The sequence below is a fragment of the Gopherus flavomarginatus genome, chromosome 1 (genome assembly GCF_025201925.1).
Source record: "Gopherus flavomarginatus isolate rGopFla2 chromosome 1, rGopFla2.mat.asm, whole genome shotgun sequence".
Classification (NCBI taxonomy): Eukaryota; Metazoa; Chordata; order Testudines; family Testudinidae; genus Gopherus; species Gopherus flavomarginatus.
Genome location: NC_066617.1, coordinates 324,199,781 through 324,218,914, shown reverse-complemented (window position 1 = coordinate 324,218,914; position 19,134 = coordinate 324,199,781). Strand labels below are relative to the sequence as shown.

Here is a 19,134-nt window from a genome sequence, read left to right as displayed (position 1 = left end):
GTGTTGCCCATCTCTAATCACAATACAAATGATTAGTGAAGAGCATTTCTTTTTTAGAAATGCCTACAATGTCTCACAGTGAAGTACAACAAGCACATTTTTTCAGTTACTTTAGCATAGTCTTTAAATGTGTACATTTTCTCTAAGGTTAAAAAAGAGAGTAAAATAAATTAGAAAATAACAAATGTGAGAATTTTGCCATTCACTTCAATAGGCGTAGGCTCAGTATGGTACGCATCATTGACTTTACTGTGATTGCTTGTTTACTTATGTAGATGTGTATTTTCCAGACTTCTGAAAATACCTTTGACTCTCATTACATGTGTAAATGGCTAGCTGGAACCTTACCTACCATTTGTGTGTGCAATTACCTGACTTTCACATACAATTGCATGCATAAATGTAGGTATGAAATTATGCGTGGACCCCTGCTTTTAATTTTGGAACTTTGGCCCTATGAAGTATGGCAAACTTTACCTTGGATGGTGTTCTTGTAAGCAAAAGATAAACCCCTGAAAATGATTCACAAGTAATGCTAGTAATGCTAATTTCAGAGTTTTTAATTACATTCTGTATATTAAAAATATTGGCTTTTGGAGAATAATAACCAAATAATTTTGAGCAACCAGATCAGAGATTTGTTTTTAAGAGAAAGTATGTTGAAATCAAAAGGGAGTTGTATTCGTATTAATATGAGTACAGTTAATTCAGTTACATTGTTCTGGTGTCTTTTTCAACTGTAATATTTGCATTTTAGCCTTTTGGTTATTGCAAAGTAATATGTTTTTATTGTGTGAATTATTCTAGTTTTTTATCTATTTTGTGTAGAGACTAATAAATGTCTTTTTTTCTCCTTCAGATCAAAAAGGTTGCCATATATTTGTGTCGGAATAACACTATTCAAACAATGGAAGAGCTGCTTTTTGAACTGCAGCAAACCGATCCAGTAAACCCTATTGTCCAACATTGTGATAATCCACCTTTTTACCGCTTTACTGCCAGCAACAAGCCCTCAGCTGTTGCTTCTGGTATGAGCTAAGCATTGTTATTTCAGCTATGACTTTACACCTTTTTTTTAGTCTCAGTCTCTTTGGTCAGTTCCTTTCAGTAATACAAATAAATAATGATGACACCTTTAAGTCACAGCACTTACTAGCATGGCTGCATGCTCTGCAAATCACATGCACTGAATAACAGATTCATTTAGTTGTTCTCTCTCGTGCAGCCTACTATATTGCTTCTCTGGAGCTCAGCAGGATGTTGGTGAGACTGAGCTTGAGATCTGGTGTATGTCATAGTGTCATATTCTCTTTGACCACCATGTTCTGAAAGCTGCATTAGACTTTCAAAACTAGGACTGCAACACAGTTAAGGTGCTAGCTTGTCAATAAACCAGGGCGCTGGGGAATACCTGCTGTGATCATGGGATTGCTGGTCGCATACTGTTCTTAATATTAATGATAGAAGAACCAGTTCAGATAAATGATGAACTGTACCAAACCGTGACTGAGTCTTTTTAAGCCAGTAAGGAACAGTGAACAAAAATTTACAGGACATGCAAGACTCTGAGCACTCACTTTTTTTAGGATGTGAAGCAAGACCCTAAAACACATGTATGTGTTACATGGATATGAATGTGTGTGTAATATATGCATAATGAGCAATTTTACTGTGGCCTTTGACGTTAAAGGTAAAGTTTTTTATTGTTATTTTAGTATGAAAGAAAAGAAGGTCATGGAAAGACTGTACTTTATTTAATGGGTGTGCTTGTTATCATCTCGCATACAGGAACTACCTCTAGCAGTAATACTGTTGTAGCTGGCCAAGACAGTTTTCCTGATATAGAGGAGAACAGGATGGTGAAGGAAACTGATGAAAGGTTTGTAAACTCTTTCTCCAAAATGTGCACATTTTAAAAAATATTTTAAGGGCCAGATTGACATCTCATGTCAATCAACCAAGCTTCATTGACTTCAGTGGAGCCACACTGATCTAGATTGGCTAATGATCTTTCTGACCATAAGCATTGTTTTTATCTCAGGAGGAATGTTTTTAAATAGTCATTCAGGAAAGCAGTAAAAGCAGGCTGCAGAACCTCCTGTTTCAAACAGTTGATTAATAACATAAGCCTAATACTGTAGGTACAGCCTAGGTATGTGTGACACCTAAATTGAGCAATTTGTGCTACATAGCTCATGTTGTAGGAACCAACTGGAGAAGAGAAAGAGAAGTGGGGGAATTTACTGAAGAAAAGAATTTTAAAATCTTTTTAAAATATTGGGTTTGATCCCATACTCTTTTAGTCCATGAAGAGAGGACGAAAATCTGCATGCAGACCAGTGTTCCTGACTGTGCAGAGACGGTCAGTGTCACTCTTCCTTTTTAGGGTGAGATGGCAGATATTGGAAGGACCATTTTCTATATCTGAAAAATATTCTGCCTAGCAATCCTGAGTCAATTAATATATTTCCAGCCTTCTGCATCTTTCATTTCTTATTGTACGTATATAATCTTGACAAATTGGAGAACTGGGCTATAGACAACAAAATGAAAGTCAGCAAAGACAAATGTAAGGTGCTACACTTAGGGAAGAAAAACCAAATGCACAAATACAGAACGTGGGATAACTGGCTTATCAGCAGCACTGCTGAGAAGGATTTGAGAGTTGTAGATCACAGTTTCAACATGAGTCAGCATTGCAAAGTTGTTGCAAAAAAAAGCAAATGCAATTTTAGGTTGCATTAACAGAGGCTTAGCATGCAAGTCACGGGAGGTGATAGTACTGCTCTACTCAGCGCTGGTTAGACCTCAGCTGGAATACTGTGTCCAATTTTGGTCACCAATGTATAGAAAGGATGTAGAGAAACTGGAAAGGACTCAGAGGTGAGCAACAAAGATGATCACAGGGATGGAATACAAGCTATACAAGCAAAGGCTGAAGGAACTGGGTATGTTTAGTTTGGAAAAGAGGAGATTGAGGGGGGGATACGATAGTTGCCATAAAAAAGATGGAGAAAAGTTGTTGTCTCTTTCCACAGAAGGCAGGACAAGAGACAATAGGTTCAAACTACAGAATGGCAGATTTAGATTAAATCTCAGGAAAAACTTCCTAACGGTCAGAAAAGTAAGACAATGGAACAGACTGCCTAGGGAGGTTGTAGAAGCTCCTTCCCTGGAGGTTTTCAAAAGGAGGCGGGATAGCCGTCTGTCTTGGATGGTTTACACACAATAAATCTTCCATCTTGGCAGGGGGCTAGACTAGATGACCTTTGCAGTCCCTTGTAACCCTATGATTCTAAATATAAGAAGATTACAAAACGGTAGAGTCACGAGTTAAAGGGGTACACCATTTCCAGTACCACAGAAAAGTCTATTTTCTTTTCCTTACTAAATCCCTTTTCTCTTTAAATGGGAAATACGTATGAGCTGCAATAACGTCAGTGAAGATCCCCATTAACATTTAGTTAGTTTATGGTTCTTGATGTCTGCTAGTGTCATTTCAAAGTCAAGGGTCTGAGCCATCCTCCACTGGATCAGGGCTCAGATGAGCAAGAACAATCAGCTCAGAGATTTTCTCCTGTAGTTCCCCTGTTTATAACCACTTTGAACTATCTGTTTGTTAGATCTTATAAATATAAGAGGTTGCCATTTTCTCAGCTCAATCTCTTAGTTTCTCTATAGAGTAAGCTTGGTTAGGCATTCAGATGTCATGCTGTGGAGCATGGTATAAAAACTTCACATAACAGAGTGTGCCATAACCGATAGGGGTCTCAGAATACGGAGCAGAAAGATGCTGTGTGTGAGCAACAAGAAAATAAACCTCTTTGACTTTGGGTAGCCACCTTATTTTTCCCTACAAAAATTGTTTATAGGTATATTGTATTAATTGGTGTGGTTTTTTAAATGGCAGAGCGAACAACTGATACAACATTTTTCATTATGTGTCCCAGTTGTAACCTGCCAGCAATTTCACAGTTTCCTGTCTCACACAAAATTTTCATATGGTCTAACCAATTTTTCAGTAGTAGTGTGCTGTGATACTTTTGTGTTCTTATGTCTGATTTTGTAAGCAAATAGTTTTTATGTGAGGTAAAACTTGGGCGTATGCAAGACAAATCAGACTCCTGAAAGAGATACAGTAGTCTAGAAAGGTTGAGAGCCACTGCTATATTTCAATACACAGATGTAGAATTGTTCTTAGCATTCTCTTTGTAGTCTTTTTTTTTTTAAATAATAAGGTGACCAGAGCAGATGTTGTGGATAACTTTGTCTCCAACGGTCATTGTTATTTAAAAATGATTATGATAAAGAATTTATGCAGTAAGTAATAGAAGATTTGCCATCTGCTCTCATAATCACAGGCCTGTTTTGAAATAACATAATGAAACTAAGTAGAAAATATTTTAGTTTTTGTGTTGAAGACACAATATCACATGAAATAAACCCTGAGTAATGTGTGAAATGCCATTTACTTGGCTAGAAAATTTTTGTCTGGCACAATGTGATCACGCTGCACCATAGCTTTTCAAGGTGATGTTGCATTATGTCTTGTCTTGTGATGTGATTTCTTTCTCTGACATCACAATACTGTACTGTTTTGATATCAATGCATTTCGACATTGTCATGTTATATTGTGACAGTTATGTGTTTGTATTGTCAGCAACTGTTACATGGTGTTCAAAGTGACCGCTTTCTCTTATTTGCGGTCTGTCTAGCTATATTCTTTCATCATCCAGGCAGCCCTCTTGAAATTATGGCATTCAGATGAGGATAGAATTTGACATTGTGCATTTCTTCATATGTGTTTTCCCCTCAAAATATATCTTTTAGTACACTTTTCAGGGTATTTTTTAAAGAATGGGACAATAATATGCGAGTTTCCCTTATTTGTATGCATAGAAAAACACTAAACTAAAAGAATTTTATTTAGGTTGTAAAGTCAAGTACTTGAAAAGTAGGAAATGCCATGCTTAAGGTGGTCTGTGCAAAGTTAGTCAGAGTAAGCATTTACTGCAGTGGTTTGCTTTGTCTAAATAAAGCATTTAATGAAGATTTTTCTTGTATTTCAAGATTCAGTAATGTAATCAGAGCACATACTCGGCTAGAATCAAGGTACAGTAATAGCTCTGGAGGATCTTATGATGATGATAAAAGTAAGTGCTGACATTCCATTTTTAGCAATTTATTGGGTGTATTGGTGGGAAAGGAAATGTTTCTTGTGACTTGAAGAGAACACCTGATAAAGTTGTTTGTATAGTCTAGTCACAGCATAGGAAGCTATCATTCCAGTGGCTTATCTGTGTCACCTTGTTACCTTTAAACTGATATTATAGATAATTCCTTTTGCTAGCTCAGGAGTCAGTAGAGCCTTTGCATAGGCAGAGCTTCATTGGAATGGGGGAAGTGAGATATCATGTAAGCAGCAGTGCCTGGCTGGAGGCATTTTCACTTTGAAAATTATAACAGTTCTAGGTGCACTATGGGGAACACAGGACTTACCACATCAATATAACAGAAGTAACCAGCACTCTTCCTCAATACCTGGAGATGGAGTGCAGGTCCAGGGACCCACCAAGACATGTCATGTCAGCAAATCATATACCATCCCTTCCATTCCCCACTACCTGCAACTTAATTATGGCTCCACGCTTGTGTTGGGAGAAAAGTAGAAAAGGCTTGCTGTTTCAGTCACTCCCTCATACCTACTCTGAACTGACCATAAATTGGCCCTTGGTATTTATTTAGTAAAGAGTATCAAGAAACACCTGGTATTTCAGTTATTTACTAAATTATGTTAGGTGTTTGGGAAGTCTGGTAGTATGAATTCATTTTTGCAATGGACTGCAAAGAGGCTGATACTTTGATTTCATTTGTACCCTAAACTGCATCTTAGAAAGGCCAGTCCTTTATACAGTCCCTTATTCCTGACTGATACAAAAAAACCCAGGTCAAATGGTGCAATGGCCCTGGTGGTGTGTCTTAATGCTAAATAGATCAATGATTTGGCTCTGGCCATACTGTACTGTCTGGTTCAACATGAATAATGAATATAATAATGTTTTATATCTTCTGTTGTCCAAATGAAATTCTTCTAGCAATTTTTTTCATAATAAAAAATAGGAAACATCAAATGTAATGTAATAAACTATTTTGATTATTTTTAAATATACAAATAGTTCCTTTTGCATGATTGTGAACAAATAGAAAACCAGTAAATATTTATAAAAATTAATTAATTAAACACATATTCTGCAACATACTCAACCTACATTTTGCTGCAATTTTCCTTCACTTGTGTGGCTTGCTAGTGCTGAATTCTTCAGCAGATTGACAGTTCTGCTGCAAAGGTTAATTAATGCAGCAGTGTTAATGTGATTTTAATGAACTGTGTTCCAATACAGAACAACATTAATACTTTGAAACACTTCTCTACAACATGGGCTGTGGGCAAAGTGGGGTTCAGAGGAATAGCAGTTTGCCTGGGATTACATGATGAGTGAGTTGCAGTCCCAGTCACTCCCTCTCTTCCTAGTACTGTTTTGCTGGAGGTTGAGTGGCTTCTAGCAGCATATCTTTGATCTACAGGCCACCACAAACCTCATTGAAGCTGTTGGGTGTGCTGGCCACCTAATATTCAGGCTGTGTCTGTTTGTTTAGTGATAGCTGAAACAGTGGAAGCCACCTCCCAAAGACTATACTGAATACAAACATAGGGGCTGGGGGGATGGGTTTGATTGTGGAGGTGGGTGGGAGAGAGGAAGGGTGAGTGAGCAAGAGAAGCACTGGGTGTGTGTGTGTGAGAGAGAGGGATTGCGGGTTTTGAACCTGTCTCTAAGTATCCAGGCAGTGTGCAGACCACAGCTGTCATCCAGCAGCTCACTGGAAGTGGTGACAAAGGGGGCTAGCAGAGATACAGAATGAAACACAGGAAGTTGTCTGAGTAACTTGGTGGATCCCTGGCTGGTTGCCTGCCACATTGGACCTTGAGTCCTGAGCCCTGCCTACCTGCCTATTCCTGCCCTCCTTATCCCAGATTCTCCTCTGTCCCTGGTTTCTGCTTTTCTGCTTTGCTCCAGGTCCCTGTTCCTCCGCCCTGTCCCTGACTCCAACTCTGGCTCAACTCTTTACTTTTGACTTTGGCTCCAACTTGACCATTGGCTTGACTCTTGAATCCAACTTGACCCCTCACTCATCCCCTGACTCTGATTCTGCTTTGACCCTTGGCTTGATTCCTGATTCTGTCTTCAGCGCTGAGCCCCAGCTACAGTTCCTGATTCCTGACTCTGACCACTAGACCTGACCACCCACAGTCACTCCTTACAGCGTGGCCCTGAGAGAAAGTCAAGAGATCTTTGTGGGCAGAGTGCTGGTTGGAAAGAGGCTTGGAACTGTGAGCAAGAAACTACAAACTATTGTCTGAGTCCAACTTTACTGAGGAAAACAGGACTTTGTATACCATCTTCATAAATAAGTAGGATTTCATCAAAGATATACCTAATTCTAATATCAATTTGTCCTGCTAATGGAAACAATCCTCAAAGGGGTGAATGTTGGTTAAACCCTCAGACGAAAAAGGGATAACCATACTAAGTTAAACATTTCTGTAACAACTGCTTCAAAAGGAAAAGTTTTGGCAGACTTCAGGAAAGAGGGAAATACGCCACCACTCCACAAACCCAAGATGGAATACAGTCACACTTCCATCCAACCCTCTGTTTTCCATGTTAACAAAATAAAAAACCTTAGTTCGGATTCTTCATTCTCTTTTCCCTACAGTTTTAGCAACTGTCAATTTGAATTTTACATAAGTAACTCATGAATTTAATCACACAACATCAGGTACCAAAAACTTCATGTTGCTTTCCACGATTAAAAGGATGGATCAGAGATACAGTTACAGTAAACTGAGATGTTTGTTATAGCATCCTATAAAATCCCTCAAAGATCTTGCTAGTTTCAAGTAAGGGAGAGGCAAATCAAAGTCTTAATTAAAAAAAATGAGGGTATCCATGGGCAGCCGGGGGACTCCATACACTACCCTGACCCCAAGCGCCACCCAGAGCCTGCACCCCTGGTCTTCTTCTGTGCCCCACTGTCCTGCCCCAGCTCTGATCCCCCGCCTGCCTTCCAAACCCCTTGGTCCCAGCCCGGAGCACCCTCCTGCACCCCAAATCCCTCATCCCCAGCCAGACCCAGGGCTGGCACTTCCATTTAGGCGACCTAGGCGGTCGCCTAGCACACCAGGATTTGGGAGGGCAGCAGGCTGCTCCGGTGGCCTGCGGCAGGTCCACCGGAGCCGCAGGACAAGTGGACTGTCCACAGAAACGCCTGCGGGAGGTCCACCGGAGCCGTGGGACCGGCGAGCCGGCCCTGCGCCTAAGGCGCCAAAAACCCTGGCGCCCCTCCTGGCCAGACCCTAGAGCCCACACCCCCAGCCAGAGCCCTCAACTCCCCCCCTACACTCCAACCCCAGCCTAGAGCCACCTCCTGCACTCCCAACCCCCTGCCCAAGCTCGGAGCCCCCTCTCGCACCTTGAACCCCTCATTTGTGGCCTCACCCTGGAACCCACACTCCCAGCCCAGATCCTGTACCCCCTCCCACACCCCAACCCTCTGCCTCAGCCTGAAGACCCCTCCTGTACTCCGAACCCCTCTGCTCTACCCCCAGCCCCCTCCTGCATCCCAAACCCCTCATCCCTGGTCCCACCCCAGAGACTGCACCTCCAGCCAGAGCCCTCACCCCCTCACACATCCCAAACCCCTGCCTCATCCCGGAGCCCCCTCCCACGCTCTGAACTCCTGATTTCTGGCCCCACCCCAGAGCCCGCACCCCCAGATGGAGCCCTCACCCCCTCCCACACCCCAGTTCCCAATTTTGTGAGCATTCATGGCCCGCCATACAATTTCCATACCCAGATGTGATCCCCAGGCCAAAAAGTTGGCCCACCCCTGCTTTAAATGGAGGTGCCTAGGTACTCATTTAGAGTTCGAGTGTGGCATTTACTCACAGCTCTAAGTAGACAGACCAATCCTTCTTTCTGGTCCCCATCATGCAGGCCAAGTGGCACAAGTCCCTTTCTGATGATGCAGCCTGCTCCCTTTAGCATGCCCAGCCAGCTGTGCAAGCTTGTGTAGAAGGGTTCTTTGTCATGATCTGCTCTCCTCCCCTTCCTGTCCCACCTTGTATGCTTAAGGGCACATGCAGGGAGAAGTCTCTGTACTCCTCTGGGCACAGAGGCTGTGGGTTTTCTGGACCTTTATGCAGGGATCTTAGGTGAGGGGTGGAAGGCTTCTTGTGCCTCTTACATAAATATTCACCCAGGGGTCCCACACACACTCTCCCAAGCACCAGGGACAATCTTGACTTTAATATAGATTTAATAGAGTAGTTATTGTTCTGTATATTAAATAGAATATTCAATAATAATAAATAATATCTGTATAACACTTTTCATGTGTAAAGCACTTGGCCAACATTAATTAATGATCACAAGTCTTATAAGGCAAATAAGTGATATTTCTGTATATTTATAGATAAATATCTTGTTTATTAATGTAAAAACAGCTTCTCTCTAAAGCTAAACTAAATAGATATTTGAGAAACTTAATAAATATTTTATCCCTGTTGTAAAAATTGTATCACACTGAAGATGTTTTTCACATTCCTTATTTCCTCCTCTTAATTCAGCAGAATTAATTTTTGGCTTATTCGTAGCATCACTCAGCAGGGCACCTGCTGGTTGTTACAAGAATGTGTCACTGCTAGAAGGCCCTGTGCTAGAGATGCCTTGCCATGGCAATTATGTTGGCTGAACTTTACTCTCATTTTTTAGGAGAGAGTCCGTTGCTTGATGTTTTGTGATCTGGGTCCTAAGCTACTAAAAAATGACAAAAGGAATTCAGCTGCAGCCTATAAAATTGAGTGCTGCGTGCTTGGACTCTGTGTTACATTTTCCGCATAGTGAAGGAGAAATTAAATGTGCTTCACTTGTTGTTGCAAACCTATGTCCTCTCGCCAAATATTCTGAACTGAATTTAGCATGCACATTGTTTTAGATACTAGATAATTAAACTATTTGGTTTTGAAGTCATTACAGACTAAAGCATGTTTTAATATTTTACCATGCAGATGATCCTGTTTCTCCATATACTAGCTGGCTGTTGAATATTGTGGAGACCAAACAGCCACAACCCTTGCCAATGCCTTACAATGGAGGATGCTGGGCACCACTTGTTGACTACCTCCCAGAAACTGTCACACCACGGGGACCTCTTCATAGGTGAGCAATACTGAAATAAGTCTCCGCTAATTAGAAAATTGGTCAACAATAATTGAATGACTCCATTACCCAGCACTTAAGAAAAATCACACATACTTTTTACTGCTTCCCAACATTTCAGTGTTAAATCAAAAGGCCCTGCAATTCTAATGCCTTGTTAAAACTATAGCTTGTTTATTTTGCATGAGATCAAATGTACTGAAAGAAATTGGATTAAAGCAACGATACCTGATTCACAGAAGCTGAACATTGTCTTTCCCAAACCTAACGGACTGTTATTTGTAGCACTTTTTTGTGCTATTCTAATTATGCTATACATATGCTGGAACTCCTCTTTTACATAATCGATATTGACATTAATAATATTATTTTCAATAATGATGCTTAACAGCTAAGTACAGTAACTTTAGGTATTGTGATATCTTTGTGACATTAATAACATTCAAAAGGAAGCTTAATTTTGGAAAATGCTGAGGATTTTGTGACTCCTCCAGTATAGCTTTGTATCAGTTCATTTTTCTTGCTATACGTCCCATGTACTATGATAATTTATGGCAAAAGCTGGTCAATAGCACTTCTATGGCTGTCTTAATAATCCATCACTTCTTTTATCGGTATTAATGTTGGTTTTAGTATTGCTACTTCTTTAAATAATGGTTTGGGTGTAGAAACTCAGGACCTAGTAAGCATTAGCAGTGACTAGCAGAGCCAGCCAGTGTACAGGCTGCCTGCCTCTACCAGTGGGCCTCAGTTCCCGTGTATCAAACCTGCTGCATTCTAGTCCAGGGCCTCTTTTGAGTGCTGAATGGTCATCATGATGAACTGTACCAAACTGTATGATGGATTAGTAATGGAAGCAAGAAGGGAAACTAGGATAAGACCATCAAACTAGTTTCACTTGGGATCCAAGTCAGGGTTTGAATGTCATTTCCCAGAGCTGAAAGGCTAGTGTACTAACCCATGTCTTGCCAATTCTCATGTGATTGCATAGCATATTACTGTTGTCTAGCTCCCAGAAAAAGTTTTTAAATTGATTTTGTGATTTCATTTATTAGGTGCAATATTGCTGTTATTTTCATGACTGAGATGGTAGTGGATCACAGTGTGAGAGAAGATTGGGCCCTTCACCTCCCTTTATTACTTCATGCACTTTTCTTAGGTAAGACCAATACAACAGGAATTAAAACATGGGTATACTCCAAACCATTAGTCAAACTGAAGCTGTAGAGTTAGCATTATTTTAAATATATTTTGTCTTTGCCTTCCCCTCCATTGCTATGTTTACAGCCATCATTCATATTGTGTTACATCAGTTCATGAAACTAAAATTGATCAGCTGGAATGTTGTGGCTGCAGCATTCTTTATCACACCTTGCAATACTCTGAATTTTTTGTGGCTTTTTTTCCCCACTTTACTTTATTAGTTCATCATTTCAGGGTTCGCAGAAGCAGAGATGTTGAGCATACTATAGTAATTAGGAAGTATATAGGCATTATCCAATTCATGTGGTTGATGCATACTTTCTGTAGGTCATTAGAATAGCTAGACATAGGGAATGAATTCATAATAAGTGGTGGTCTCAGTCCAGTTCTCAGTGGATCAATGTACACATTCCAAACCCCATCACCATAATTGCAGCTAATTTCCACCCTTATTGGTAGTCTCAGCACAGACAGCAAGGATTGAATAACCATGGAAGCTGAGCTAGAAGATTATAGCACATTTGTAGAGCAATGGGGGAAGTGTCACTGCCCATTATATACCTATGTCTATGGACCAAGGCAAGTACTTCTAGCTCCATTGCGGTCACTCTGGTACCTTTCACAAGCACTAACAACATGCAGAAAAAATCCAGAAAGAGAAATCAGAGGCATTAGAGGGCTATCTAGATTTAAAAGGATACAATTCCTCTTCAATAAAATGGATGTCATGGTAAAATTACCATTCATGCCACTTTCCTCTCCTCTCTCTCTGGGCTTGGCTACACTTGCAGTATACAGTGCAATAAAGGAGCCCCAGGCACACTAGCTCACTGCTCGTCCACACTGGCAAGGCATGTAGAGCACTCTGACTCCGCAGCTACAGCACTGCTCGTACTCCACCTTGGCAAGAGGAATAACGTTTGCTGTGCCTTGGCTACAATGCCTCGGTGTCAGTGTGAATGAGGTGTTGCGTTACTGCCCTCTGATCGGCCTCCAGAAACATCCCATAATCCCCGTAAGTCAAGTGGCCACTCTTGTCATTGTTTTGAACTCCTGTAAGAATGCGTAAATGCACTTTCAAAGCTCTGTTTCTGACAGCCGGCATGCAAGCCGTTACTATGGAATGCTGTGTGTGAGAGAGAGAGGTGTGGGGGGAAGAGGCAGATCTGCTGCTGTCTGAACTTACAAGACAGCATGCTAACATACTCTCAGCCCCCCAAAACCCCACTCTCTCTCACACATACACACAACAACTCCCTGTCACACTCCACCCCACCCCTCCCATTTTAAAAGCACATTGCAGTCACTTGCATGTTGGGATAGCTGCCCATAATGCACCACTCCCAATGGTGCTGCAAGTGCCGCAAATGTGGCCACGTCAGTGCGCGTGAAGCTGTCAGTGTGGACAAATTGCAGTGCTATCCCTACTGCACTCTACGAAGGCTGGTTTAACTGAAAGCACTGTACATCTGCAAGTGTATCCATGCCCTTAGATGCCGAGGCTACCATGAATGTCTATGCAACTTATGGTGATTTTCACAGAATATTGTATAAAATATCTACCTTTTGTATTATTCCCGAGCAATTTACAAAGACAGTCTTAAAATATATTATAGGCAGCATCAAAATGTAGGCTTAAAAACAAAAATGGATTCAGCTTTTCAGACTCAGTTGGGAGCTGACTCCCCAGATATAGTGAAAAGTTGCTGAAAGGAAAAAGACTCTGTAACATCAGCGTTGTGTGGACAAAACAAATAGCCAGCAACTGGTGAACCAGCTGAACATCTGATAAATTATAGTTGTAGCAGTTCTGAAAAACATGGACCTTTTCAGTTAGAAATTTATTAGTAATAAAACTCAATTTGAGTCAATGAATCAATGAAGGGACTTGAGAATAGGAATAAAAACAATATCAAGCAAGATGAGAGACTCTCGCCTTTTCATTTTGGTTGAGAGACACTCAGTGTATATTAGTCATCACTGAGCAGTGCAAGTAGATATTTGCAGAAATAGATTTCTAATATTACAAATACATTTATCAAAATTTCTTTACCTTTTTTGTCAAGTAATATCTTAACGTCACAGTATTTCATAATGACTCACATTTAAATTAACATTAAAGCTTCACTTTTATTATGGTTTAGTTTCATTACATCTCTATAGATTCCCCTTGTGAGGGTGTAGGGAAGTAGTACTAAATGTGTTAGCCAGAGGTGTGACTGGGACTTGCATATGAAGTAATCATGTCATGCTGGAATGTGAGAATGCACATGGGAAGGAGTGTATGAGGGATATGATTGAGAAAGAAACTAGAGATATTTTGGCAGTTAAACTGAGCATGTACCTTTTCACATATTGGAAGGAATAGGAAAATATTTAAGTGAAGGGAATCTACTGTAGAAACATAGGTAAAGGACAGAATGGTCTGTAATATTGATAATCAAGGGGTTAAAAATATTTTCTGTTAATTGAGTCCTTGTATAAGATGTTGCATTGACTGCACCAGTTACGGAAATCCTCTGTTTTTAACCACACAGTGGCACTGTAAAACAGCCCAGTATTGCTCTAGATCAGGGATCGGCAAACTTTGGCACGCAGCTCGTCAGGTAAGCACCCTAGCGGGTCGGGCCGGTTTGTTTACCTGCCGTGTCGGCAGGTTTGGCCGATCGCGGCTCCCACTGGCCGCAGTTTGCCATCTCAGGCCAATGGGGGCTGCAGGAAGCAGCGTGGGCCGAGGGACGTGCTGCCCTCGGCTTCCCGCCACTCCCATTGGCCTGGAACGGCGAACCGCGGCCAGTGGGAGCTGCAATCAGTCAAACCTGCGGACGCGGCAGGTAAACAAACTGCCCCAGCCCGCCAGGAGCTTTCCCTGGTGAGCTACATGCCAGAGGTTGCCGACCCCTGCTCTAGATGTTCCACCTAAGGGGTGAGAGGAAAGCTCCGTTTCCATGCCCATTCAGTCCTTGGCCTCTCTCCTTAACTCTGAGGTTTATCAACTGGTGCAAGTTGTGGTGATGGAGTAGGACTGTGCCCACCAGTTCATTTCATATAGCTACCAAAGAGCTGTCAAATGGCAGTGGCTTTCAGGCACTACTAAACCAATCAAGCTCAGAGCAGCAACTTGCATCTATATATCTTGCATTCCTGAATATCTTGATGGGTGGGTGGAGATATTAATTCTTAGTAGCTGGAAAGAAAGGGAGGAAGGGAGGGAACAAGGGAGAGACCAAGAGTAGTGGAATAGGGAATAGAAGCAAGGATGGAGAGGCTGGAGGAGGGTCCTAGCATATTGGTAGGTGGATGAACCAGAGGATCACAAGGTTCTAAAAGGATAGTCCCCAAGAGTCAAAAGAACTGCTGGCTAACTGGCATACGAATATCTGCTACAGTTTTGCAGGTCTGTCAAAGAGCAGACTGGCAAATGTGCACCAGAGACACATAACCTGACGTAGCAGTGTGGAGGGACTAAAAAGGCAGGCTGCCAGGGAAGAGGAGATTCAGACAAGGAAGGAGCTGAGGAGACAGCTAGCTCTGTTATTCTGAGTTTGATCTCTCATGCAATCATCTCGGAAGGTGTTGAATCAGAACTAAGATGATAAATGAAAAAAAATGCTTTGTCACAGTGAAGCAATACATTTTATACAAACTTGAATCATTTATGTTTATAGCTCATGGTCCTTTCACCTCTGGACCCTTAGTTCAAATCCAGCTCAGGCTATTAGTGACAAAAAGCTACTGCACTCATTCACAACATCTCAAAACCCAGGACTAATTGTCAACCTGACAATCTTACTAGGGAGTCTCAGGGTATGTCTACACTATGGGATTACTCCAATTTTACAGAATTAAATTTTTGGCCACAGATTGTATAAAGTCAAGTGCATGCGACCACACTAAGCACATTAATTCGGTGGTGCGCGTCCATAGTACCGAGGCTAGCATCGACTTCCAGAGCGTTGCACTGTGGGTAGCTATTCTGGGTTGAGATCCCAGTGCCTGATGGGGCAAAAAACATTGTTGCGGGTCGTTCTGGGTACATGTCGTCAGGCCCCCCCCCGTGAAAGCAACAGCAGACAACCGTTTTGCGCCTTTTTTCCTGTGTTACCTGTGCAGACGCCATACCACAGCAAGCATGGAGCCCGCACAGCTGACCATCACCGTAAGTCTCCTGGGTGCTGGCAGACGTGGGACTGCATGGCTACGCAGCAGCAGCTCATTGCCTTTTGGCAGCAGATGGTGCATTAGGACTGAAAGCCATCATCATCATACAGAGATGGGAGTGACTCAGCCAGGTCATTTCCCATTTTCTGCCTAGCACCCAGGAGATGATGAGGGCTAACAGTCATAATGCAGCATCTTCTGCTAAGCACCCAGGAGATGACGATGGCTAGCAGTCATACTGCTCTGTCTGCTGCCAGCCTAAGATGTAAAAGATAGATGGAGTGGATCAAAACAAGAAATAGACCAAATTTGTTTTGTATTCATTTGCTTCCTCCCTCTCTCCATGAAATCAACAACCTGCTAAACCCAGACTTTTGAGTTCAGTCCTTGAGGGTGCCATTCTGGGTGACAGTTTGTGTTTCTCCTTGATGCAAAGCCTCCGCCTTTGTGGATTTTAATTCCCTGTAAGCCATGTCATCAGTCGCCCCACCCTCCGTCAGAGCAACAGCAGACAATCATTTTGCGCCTTTTTTCAGCACAGCAGTCATGAACATTGTAAACACCTTGCGCATTATCGTGCAGTTTATGCTGAACGAGAACCTGGAAAACCAGGTGAGGAGGAGGCAACGGCAGCACAGCAACGAGAGTGATGAAGACATGGACACAGAATTCTCTCAAACCATAGGCCCTGGAGCTTCGGAGATCATGGTGTTAAAGGGGCAGGTTCATGCCATGGAACACTGATTCTGGGCCCGGGAAACAAGCACAGACTGGTGGGACCACATAGTGTTGCAGGTGTGAGACGATTCCCAGTGGCTGCGAAACTTTCGCATGCGTAAGGGCACTTTCATGGAACTTTGTGACTTGCTTTCCCCTGCCCTGAAGCGCAAGAATACCAAGATGAGAGCAGCCCTCACAGTTGAGAAGCGAGTGGCGATAGCCCTGTGGGAGCTTGCAACGCCAGAAAGCTACCAGTCAGTCGGGAATCAATTTGGAGTGGGAAAATCTACTGTGGGGGCTGCTATGATGCAAGTCGCCAAAGCAATCACTGAGCTGATGCTACCAAAGGTAGTGACTCTGGGAAATGTGTAGGTCATAGTAGATGGCTTTGCTGCAGTGGGATTCTCTAACTGTGGTGGGGCGACAGATGGAACCCATATCCCTATCTTGGCACTGATAGGCAGGGCACCAGGGCAGCCAGTACATAAACTGCAAGGGGTACTTTTCAATGGTGCTGCAAGCACTGGTAGATCACAAGAGACGTTTCACCAACATCAACGTGGGATGTCCGGGAACATGACACTCGTGTCTTCAGGAGCACTAGTCTGTTTAAACGGCTGCAGCAAGGGATTTACTTCCCAGACCAGAAAATAACTTTTGGGGATGTTGACATGCCTATAGTTATCCTTGGGGACCCAGCCTACCCCTTAATGCCATGGCTCATGAAGCCATACACAGGCAGCTGGATAGTAGTCAGGAGCTTTTCAACTATAGGTTGAGCAAGTGCAGAATGGTGGTAAAATGTGCATTTGTACGTTTGTTATTGCTGCTGTGTGCTCCACAATCTCTGTGAGAGTAAGGGGGAGATGTTTACGGTGGGGTGGGAGGTTGAGGCAAATCACTTGGCTGCTGATTACGCACAGCCAGACACCAGGGCGATTAGAAGAGCACACCAGGAAGCGCTGCCCATCAGAGAAGCTTTGAAAAGTTTGACTGGCCAGGCTACAGTGTGACAGTTCTGTTTGTTTTTCCTTGATGAAAACCCATCCCCTTGGTTGACTCGTTCCCTGTATGCCACCCACCCTCCCCCCTTCGATCACAGCTTGCTTGCAAAGGAAATAAAGTCACTATTGTTTAAAAACCATGTATTCTCTAATAATTGATTATAAAAATAGGGAGAGAACTGACAAGGTAGGGTGTGGGAGGAGGGGATGAAGTAAGGAAAAAGCCACTTCGAAACTTGTTGAATGACAGCCTTCTGTTCCTTCAGCTGTCCACTGGGACGGATTGGCAGGGTGCATGGAGCCTTCCTCCCCCTCCCCCCCCGCGTTTTTGGGCATCGGGGTGAGGAGGCTATGGAACTTGGGAGGTGGGGAGGGCGGTTAAACAGGGGCTGCAGCGGAACTCTGTGATCCTGCTGCCGTTCCTGAAGCTCCACCAGACGCCAGAGCATGTCCGTTTGATCCCTCAGTAGCCCCAGCATTGCATCCTGCCTCCTCTGATCTTTCTGCTGCCACCTCTCATCTCGAGCATCCCTCCTGTCCTCATGTTCATCCCTCCTGTCCTCACGTTCATCTCTCCTGTCGTCACGTTCATTGGCCGCTTTCCTGTACTGTGATACTGTGTCCTTCCACTCATTCAGATGAGCTCTTTCATTGCGGGTTGACCGCATGCTCTCAGAGAACATTTCATCTCGTGTGCATTTTTTTCGCCGCCTTATTTGAGATAGCCTTTGAGATGAAGGAGGGAGGCTTGAAAAATTTGCAGCTGTGGGAGGGAAAAAAGGGAGAGAAGTATTTAAAAAGATACATTTTACAGAACAATGGGTATACTCTTTCACAGTGAACAACACTATTCACATTACATAGCACGTGTGATTTCGGTACAAGGTCGCATTTTGCATCTTAATATTGAGTACCTGCGGCTTTGATGTTAGAGATCACAGATGCAGGTCCGGGCATCAGAATTCAGCTTGCATGTGGCCACGGTAAGCCATTGTCTTTCGGCTTCTGCATCCTTCATAAAAGCAGCGCCCTCCTTTCCCATACCAAGCAAAGCCCGTTGAGTGCTGCAGTTTTCGTGTTAACATGCAGCAGCAGAAATCAAATTAACCCCCCCGTCCAGTTCTCTGGGATGATCACTTTACCCCTCCCCCCACCACATGGCTGGTATCAGGGTAGATCCCTGCTAGCCAAACACGAACAGCTCAGTGCCGATGTCCCCCCACCGCTTGGCTAGTTTCAGGGAGGATTTCTTTTCAGCCACAGGCAAACAGCCCAGTAGGAACGGCCATCTCTGAACGTCCCCTTAATTAAATTCATGTATTTCAACCAGGTTACCATGAACGACATCACTCTCTCGAGGATAACACAGCGAGATAAAAAACAGATGTTGCTTGAATGCCAGCAAACACTGGGACCATACACTGCCACGCTTTGTCATGCAATGATACCAGATTATTTGCTACTAGCATGGTGTGGTAAAGTGTCCTACTACGGAGGACGGAATAAGGCTGCCCTCCCCAGAAACCTTCTGCAAAGGCTTTTGGAGTGCCTCCAGGAGAGCTTCATGGAGATGTCCCTGGAGGATTTCCACTTCATCCCCAGACACGTTAACAGACTTTTCCAGTAGCTGTACTGGCCGCGAATGCATCTCAAGTCCTCAGGGCAAATTAATCATTAAAAAATGGTTGCTTTTAAACCATGTTTTATATTTACAAAGGTACACTCACCAGATGTCCCTTCTACAACTTCATGGTCTGGGATACCG

General features: G+C 42.9%; 1 protein-coding gene across 6 annotated transcripts in view; it reads left to right on the top strand.

Moving 5' to 3' along the window:
- Positions 1-19,134, top strand: part of FRY (FRY microtubule binding protein) — a 392,912-nt gene that overhangs the window by 260,532 nt on the left and 113,246 nt on the right. For all 6 annotated transcript variants that reach the window (XM_050937091.1, XM_050937094.1, XM_050937090.1 and 3 more), the window contains 5 exons: positions 860-1,028; positions 1,789-1,879; positions 5,072-5,154; positions 10,131-10,281; positions 11,337-11,440. In XM_050937091.1, the coding sequence (XP_050793048.1) occupies positions 860-1,028; positions 1,789-1,879; positions 5,072-5,154; positions 10,131-10,281; positions 11,337-11,440 (598 nt within the window). The remainder of the gene's footprint in view (positions 1-859; positions 1,029-1,788; positions 1,880-5,071; positions 5,155-10,130; positions 10,282-11,336; positions 11,441-19,134) is intronic.